The sequence below is a fragment of the Amblyomma americanum genome, chromosome 6 (assembly GCF_052857255.1).
Source record: "Amblyomma americanum isolate KBUSLIRL-KWMA chromosome 6, ASM5285725v1, whole genome shotgun sequence".
Lineage (NCBI taxonomy): Eukaryota > Metazoa > Arthropoda > Arachnida > Ixodida > Ixodidae > Amblyomma > Amblyomma americanum.
Window position 1 is genome coordinate 22,426,224 of NC_135502.1, and position 8,371 is coordinate 22,434,594.

General features: G+C 44.8%; 1 protein-coding gene across 1 annotated transcript; it reads left to right on the forward strand.

Moving 5' to 3' along the window:
* The first annotated feature begins 914 nt into the window (after window positions 1-914).
* Window positions 915-6,248, forward strand: LOC144094593 (uncharacterized). Its single transcript, XM_077628511.1, has 2 exons — window positions 915-2,068; window positions 5,202-6,248. The coding sequence occupies exons 1-2, from the start codon at window positions 960-962 to the stop codon at window positions 5,422-5,424; spliced, it is 1,332 nt and encodes a 443-aa protein (XP_077484637.1). The 5' UTR covers window positions 915-959; the 3' UTR covers window positions 5,425-6,248.
* Window positions 6,249-8,371: the final 2,123 nt, after the last annotated feature.

An 8,371-nucleotide genomic window follows, 5' to 3' on the forward strand; every position in this document is an offset into this window, starting at 1 on the left:
AAAGTCTCCGCCTTTTTTGTTTTGTGCGCGCGCCTTTGCATCCTTATGAGCTCACGTACTTTCCCAAATTGCCGGACGATCTATCGCACACGAAGCGGATGATTTTCCGGCAGGAAATGGCTCTGGTTACCATTACGTGCCCTGGTTGCCATTACGGTCTCAGATTGCTTTCCCTAACTGCTCGAATTCCCCGAATCTTCATGTATGAAAGCAGGGCGCATTTACGAAGCCCACTAGTCGTGGGCGTACAGTCGCGAATTGTGCAAGCAACCAACGATGACATGACTGCTGTCGACTTTAAGCGTAAGAGCCATTGTGCGCGGCGAAAGCTTGGGAAGTCAAATAAAAAAATACCTGTCTCTCTCTCTCTCTCTCTAAAGTTTATTTTCCATTTCTTTCGTAGTCCAGTCACAACCCATGTTGGCCTCCTTTACGACCCCATTCTTCAAAGAAGTGCTGTGGTATTTAGTGGCTGATTCCTACCTTTTTCGCTTGCGTGTTTTGGAATCCCCTATTAACAATATCGAATACTGCCAGATCGCGCTTTAATACCTCAGTGCCTTGCTGGAGATCAAGGAGTTTCTTCCTACATCAGCCGGTCATGTCTAAAAAGATACAGTCCAGGAGGATTCTGGTCAGAGTGAGCAATGGCAGTTAAATAAAAAGAAACGGGACTTTTTTTGGCATGCAATGGCAAAACACAATTGTCAAGATGCGGACTATAGGTAAAGCGGTACGAGAAGCAACATTAAATCCGTAATTTTTCAACGCTTCGCTCAGAGATTTAAAATTTACGTTTCACGCAGTCTTACGGGGAGTCCCTTTCCAGCTTTTCGCTTTCAGCCTCACTTAATCGCGACTCCATCGTTTTCCACTGCCGCAGGAGAGCGCCGTAACACGCAGCAAAGATGGGAGCGCGACAATGGAGACTTCTGTCCTGGGGGCTTCTTCTGGTGCCGATGCAAATCGCTCTCGCTGGTCTGACTGCGCCCCGTGAGCCAGATCCCGAAACGAGCTACGGCAACAACACCTTATGCACGCAATACCACTGCTGTCCGGAGCAGCCACACCCGCAGCTCATGGACTGCTCGTACCACGACCTCTCGTTGCTTCGAGAAATCTTCGTTCCGCCGCCGACCCTCTCCTTGTCGCTGCAGCACAACAGCATCTCGCGACTCGAGCGAGGCGCTTTCGTGTGGGCGCCGACGCTCTTGCAGCTGGACTTGTCTGATAACAACATCACCTCCATCTCCCGAGGCTGGTGGCTGCCCGACAGGAGAAAGAGGAACTCGTCGTCAGCGCTCGAGAGACTTTCGCTAGCCAAAAACTTGCTGCGGTTTGTCAACCGCGATAGTTTTGAGGGTCTTGACACGGTCGTATGCCTCGACCTTAGCTATAATCGGATCTCGGTTCTCCGAGACGACATCTTCACCGGGTTGCGGAGCCTCGAGGAACTCGTGCTCGACTACAACCCGCTTTTCTACGTGCGCGGCGACGCCTTTGCGGCTCTCCGCCTTTTGCGCGTGCTCCAGATGAACCACGTGGGAGACGTCACCTTGACGCCCAACGCCTTCCGCTTCTTGTCGAGCCTCTCGACCTTGGGTCTAGCCGGAAATGACTTCCGCGAGGTGCCTTCGACTTGTCTACAGGACCTTGTCTCGCTGGAGTCACTCGACCTCAGCGAAAACCTGTTTTCCGAGCTTTCACCGTTGTTTTTGAGGGGACTGCCGGTTCTGAGGAGGCTGCGCCTCAACAACCTCGTCCAGTTGACAGGCGTCGAGGCAACCGCTTTCGGTGACATGCCTAACCTGAAGGAGCTGCACCTCAGCTACAACCCGAAGATGACGCAGGTCCACCCGGACGCGTTTTACAACAACTGGAGCGGCTCCTACGTGCGTCTCAGCGAGCTCCATCTGCGCCACTCCGGACTACACAGTCTTCCCCAGCAGCTCCAGGACTGGGGTACGCTGGTGGTCTTGGACCTGAGCGAAAATGCGTGGATCTGCGATTGCCGGCTACGCTGGATGGCGGCAGTCGTGGACGAGTTGCCGCCGGCGTACAGGCCAATGTGAGCAGACGCTTGCTTTCTTTTAGAAATCAATGCCAGGAGAATTGTTTGAAAAAGGGCTTGGAAACAAACCAACTGTACTAACTAGGACGATTCGGTAGCGCATGATTCTTGAGATCTTTCATTTATATATTTATTCATGTTATCCCTAAAAGCCCTCAATGGGAGGATATTACATTGGAGGGGGGGGGGGGGGGGAGTTGCGATACATATATTTTCTTAACACGTAAGATTTTAAGAGCAGCTAATGAAATGATAAAAGCAATAAATAGAACACAAGTCATTGCACAAAGGGAAGAAAAACGAGAAAAAAAATAATCACAGCACATTTTCATCACAGCGAATGAGTTCTGGGAATTTTTTTGTCTTTTTCTGTAGCGGTGCCCGATGGCAAACTGTTCCACTCAGTGATAGTACAAGGAACGAATGAGTTGGCATAAGACGATGAATGACACTGTATCTTTGAAAGAATGATCATGTCGTGGAAAGATGATATGAGGTGTCTGAAACTAATCGTCACGAAGGGATGGATAGTGATAAAGTTTATGGAAAAGCGTTAAACGAGCAAGTTTACGGTGATGTGATGTTCTTTTGAGAATTTGAGGCTCTTAAAGAAATCTTATCTGTAAAGCTTCTAGGCAAAGAAGGCCAAGTAGTTTTGCGCTAGCGTTTAACATAGCGACGTAATCGCCGATTAAAACCGCAGCGATAGTCGGGCTTCTGCTCACTGCGTTGGAGCAGTGCGGAAAAAGTCGTGATGGCGTTATTGTTGCCGAAATTTCAGACCTCCGCAGCCTTCGCTCATGAGCTGCCGTGAGTTTTCCAACAGCACTAAACAATGCTTCGTGCCCATTCGATTCAGTGGCGTTGGTTTACTTCCTTGAAACAACCATTTCTTGGCTGGAAACGCAGCGCCACCCTACGTGACGTCATCACTGCTGCCTCTTCCAGTCGCTGTGCACTGCAGAGAAGCCTGAACGCAAATGCGGCTCTATTCTCCAATTACGTCACCATTTCAAATCCTAGCAGAAAAATATTTCGCATGCTTTACTTGCAGTTTTCAAGCAATCGGCCCCTTTAAACTCGTAGTATTCTAAAACCTCTTCACTTGCCTTTTAATGCTGAGACGCTTGTGAAAGATGAGTAGTCTGAAAATTTGAGACGAACAGCATGGCTCTGCAGTTATTCAATGTTAGTGATAACGTAAGCTAAATCAAGGTCCCAAATGGCTGCGGCGTATTCGATTTTAGGGCGTATTAAGGTGGTATAGGGAAGTTTTTTGACGTGGATAGGGGCATGCCCGAGGTTTGTTAGAGTAGGCCAAGTGAACGGTTAGCAGACGCTGGGTGAGATAAATATGGCGACGCCACATTAAGTGAAAGTGAAGGTGCACCAAAGGTACTTATAGGTTGTCGTTATTTCTATTGTATTGTCATGTATAGTAACAATACGCAAGTAAGAACGTAAGTAGTTGGAATACTTGCTGGCCGACGAATAAAAGGCATGTTTGGTTTTAAAAACGTGTAGAGTCATTAATCAGTCGTTATGTCATTAGTCTTTTGTTAGTTACTAATGAGTCAATAGTTTAACTGGTCATGACGTGCTCTTTCCTTTCCTCGAGTCTGTTTAGGGTTGAGATGTTGAAGGAGTACGCCTCGATAACGCCGCGGTCGCATGCTCAGTAGGAAATCTGTCTGCATTACCAGGTAAGTCGCTTAACGGATGTGCCCAACAATATGTAGCTTCCATCGACTAAATGAGAACAAATTAGTTTAACAGGACTACTGCGAGGTTAGTAACAAAGAAAGAGAAGCTAGAGGCATTGTTTACTCATTACTACCTATTTAGCCCGATAGCGCTGCGGATAATTTGTTGTGTTCGTCAATGCTTACTTTGTTCATTTATGCCATATTGAGCAGCACCGATAACATTATAGCAGGAGAGTGGGTAAAAAACAATACAAACAAACCAGCAAACAAGCGAATAGAAATTGAAGCAACGGTAATTTTGAAATAAAGCGATCACAGTTCAAAACGTGTTATTCAAGCCATAACAACACAGTGCAAGAATAACTCGCTTTATCACACAAAAAAAAAGTGAACAAGGATTCAGGGGGGAGCCTCAGTGTGCTCAGCCAACGTTTCGACAAGGTGTTGTCGAGAATACAACCTTCCTGCTCTCTGTCTACCATGGACCTCTATTTAATCACACATTATTGATAAGTTTAGCGAAGCGTACACTGTTACCTATCGCTACATCTTCTGGTAACGCGTTTATGCAGATATAAGTTGTGCAAAAAAAAGAGAAGTTCATGTTTTTGTCTAAAATTTTATTTCTCTAATTTTACTCCTGTAATCCTTCGTACTTAATAAATAATGTGGAGTCTTAACATACTTAGATTTCTGCAGTTTTTTTAGACCATGTAGCTCTTCGGCTCTTTGCTATAAAAATTTCGCATCAGCGTTAATGTGTTTCTCTCAGCTGCGCACGATCTCGATCGCTAACCCATGTTTTCCCTTCCCCTAAAAAGACGGAGAGAGCGTAAGCAGTGCTTTGATAAATTTTGCGAGTATGGAATGTAATTATACTCACAAGTTCACGTGCTGAGTTGGTCATTGCAGTATGAACTTTGCCAAGGGCGAGCATGCCAGAACCACTCGTCCACGAAACGTTGAAACGCCACAGCCTTTTAACTTTAGCTTGTGTAGCCGTGAATGATGGTTGGTGAATCAGGCGCTCTGAAAGATTGTAGATGCGGAAACATTATCGATAGAATATCTGTCGTCTTAAACTAAGCAACCAACCGACTGAATATTTCAGTAACGTGACTGACTGACTGACTGACTAACTAGCTAGCTAACTAACTAGCTAACTAACTAACTAGCTAGCTAGCTAGCTAGCTAGCTAACTAGCTAGCCAGTTAGCTAACCGGATTACTACCTAGCTAACTCACTCACTAGCTAACAAACTTATTGACTACCTAATTAAGCATTTTAGTAATGTAACCAACTGAAAACTAAATAAATATTTCAGCAAGGCATCCATTCCCGTTTATAAATCAATCGCGACGGGAGTGTGTTGACTGGTCGCCAATCTGTTCCCTCTTCCACACTCACATCCCTGGGTGACGCAGATGCGCCACTCCGCAGAACGTGGCCGGGCGGCCCGTCGGCGACCTGCTGCCGTTCGAGTTCTCGTGCCATGACAGCGGCTCGCCCGAGCTCACCTCCTCCATCACCATGCTGTGCGCAATGATCGTCTCGGCGGTGGCCAGCTTCCTCGGGGTGATGCTCTACAACCGCTGCTCGCCCGTGCAGTTGCCGAACTACTCGCGCCTGGAGGGGAGAACGGTGTGACGATTTAGGCGCTGCTGTTTACTGCATGAACCGGCGTTCCTTTCTGAACACGCTGTGAGCACATCACGAGTTCGGTCTCTGTGTAGTAAAGGCTCATTCCATCTGACACATTGGCCGTTCGCAGGATGAGTAGTGATGGTGCCATTTCGCTCCTTCGCTGGCTGCTAACGGTATCCAGAGAGACTGCAGTTGTGATCGTGATAGCCAATTAGAAATGCTGCAGCGAATAAAGACGAACCACGCTTTGGTAAAATAGACTTTGCGACTCTGGAGAGACACTCCTACACCTCTTTCACGTTAGTGCTTAAGGGCGCCTCACGTAACCTTAGCTGAAATGTAGTCGTAAGATTGTTAGTGCTTTTGCACGTCTTGCGCTTTTATATGAGAACTATTACTGATAAGTTCAGATTTACAACTGCTGAGAACTGAGTTAACTAAAAGCAATAATTTGCCGAAGCTGTGCTGATTAAATAATGTTTTGGATCAGTGCACCTAATATCTGATCCCAGCTCTCAGACTCACTACATAATCTTTGATTTCGGCACAAATTTGGCAAAATTAACCGTCATCTCTTACTAATCAAGCTTCAAATCCTGAGCGTGCAGCAAAAGTAACTAATGTAGATGGAGCAAAGAAGGGTAGGAAAATGAGGGGCTCGTTTTTACATACATATGGAGGAAGCCAACAGTGACCGAAACCAAAAAATTAAGATATGGGAATGTTTGTCTCTTTATTTTCTGCTGCTGCAGACGCCGCGGTGGCCGAGTGGTTATGGCGCTCGGCTGCTGGCCCGAAAGACGCGGGTTCGATCCTGGCCGTGGCGGTCGAATTTTGATCGAGGCAAAATTCTAGAGGCCCGTGTACTGTGCAATGTCAGTGCACGTTAAAGAACCCCAGGTGGTCGAAATATCCGGAGCTTTCACTACGGTGTCCCTCATAGCCTGAGTCGCTTTGGCACGGTAAACCCCAATAAACTATAAACCATAATTTTTGCTGCTGATCAATGGGCATTTAATAGTATATTTTATGTATTAAATATAACTGATTAGACTCTAGATGAAAAAAAAACATCTGCATGCCACCGGTGGAATTCAAACTCACCACCTCCAAATTTCGCCTATGGCGCTCTCTCTACCTTCTCTTCTCAACCTTTTTCTTCTACTTTTTCATCAATTATATTTGATCCATAAAACAATCAGACTATGAATTGCCCATTGATCAATACTACAAATTAAAAAAAGGAGAAATAGTCCCCTATGGTTTCCTTGGCTTCGGTGACTGTGGGCTTCCTTCACAACGTGGATTGAGTTATTCCTTGACAACCGTAGTTAGTTTCTCTATAACGTTGCTGCTCACCTGCACCTGTAGGATTTTATGTACCACACAGCTTGGTGTTAGGTCTTCTGCTTTTACTATTTTAAATTATCGACCTGCTTGACTCTGGCGTCTCCTCTATCACTTATTCGGTGACGACTGCGTCAGCTACCGTAAAATCATTAACTCTACTGACGTCTGGGTGCTAGGAAATAACGGTTTTTTTTTACAGTGGTGGAAAGCGTGGCTAACACATTTAAATATAAATAAATTAAGGTTATGTAAGTGTAGTGTACTAACTCCCTCATTGTTAAGTATGATCTTAATTACATTGATTTGAAATCTGCTTCAGCCTAACAGTATCCAGGCGTGCTGATAACATCGCATCTTACTTGTAAGCATCACGGTGACTGCATTATTGCAGTAAAACTAACAATCTACACGAATACTCCCCATCTAATGGGACCCTGACCTCGCCCCCTTGCGCCACTTGCATGTTATTTCGAACGTTTGGAATAACTAAAACGCATCTTCTCATAAAATTATACCCGGACAAGCAGCATCACATGTCCAATATTCTCGAAAAAAATTTGAAAATTACAAAAATGTAGGATACTGTTATGGAAGTATTGAAGGTAATGGTCGATTGTTCTGATATGTAGCAAAGTCTTTCTTAAAGTGTTTCCATCAATGGCATTGGAAAGTTAAGACTGCCATAGAAAAACAAAGGGGAACGCTTTTGACGAGAGCAAAAACGCTAATACGAAAAATTAATGCAAGACTGCTGTCGGGTGACCTGCAGTATATTGATTGTTATAGTGAAGTCTTACATTATGTGAAAAAATTGCGTTCAGAAACGCCACTCAAAAATTCTTTTGTCCTGAATTGTTAAGTATGCATCTCAGGAAAAAAAAAAACGCAATCATTCACTCTTCTTTAACATCGCAGGAGGATATCTAGAGTGTCCATTTCGTAAAATTTAACATCATCCCGAGGTAAATCGGCAATTCATCTCCTGCCCATTTTATTTCTTCTCGTGCATTGGTCACCTTCACAGCGTTCATGTATTGTCGCTAGCATCAGTAACTGCCGCTGAATTTATGATTTATTGCCTCTGTACCCATTCGGCTGGAATTGATATACATCCCACTCAGATGAGTTGACAGAAACCGCCTTCCACATGACGTAGGTCCCAGTACTGAGTTAGTTCTTCATGAATTACTATGTCACCTTTTTAAAATTAACCTTGTCTATATTACTTGCATATTTCCGGTAGTATGTTATTTGTGTTTCGCGGTTTTTATGATTTTCGTATTTTGTTTCCCACCACTGCCATCTGTAATGCTTTCGGATTCAATGTAAATAAAAGAAAAAAACATTCAGCTGAATGTCATAGACTCCGCATTTTTGCATTTTTCATTCAACCATTCTTTGCATCGACTGAATGAAAAAAATTCAGTACTTTTGTCCAACTGCTTTTTTGCAGTGAAAACTCATTAGTAAAAATCTAGCCCTTTTATCTCAGAGCCGCAAAACTTCGCGTACTTTACCTTGCTCAAGAAAAGTGTAATTAAATCTCGGCTATAAGCCGCGGCGGTGGCTCAGTGGTTATGGCGCTCGGCTGCTGACCCAA

Excerpts from the sequence above, each read along its gene's own strand:
- LOC144094593 (XM_077628511.1), top strand. The coding sequence starts at position 960 with ATGCAAATCGCTCTCGCTGGTCTGACTGCGCCCCGTGAGCCAGATCCC. Across the intron at positions 2,069-5,201 it reads CCGCCGGCGTACAGGCCAAT|ATGCGCCACTCCGCAGAACG; the intron begins GTGAGCAGACGC and ends TGGGTGACGCAG.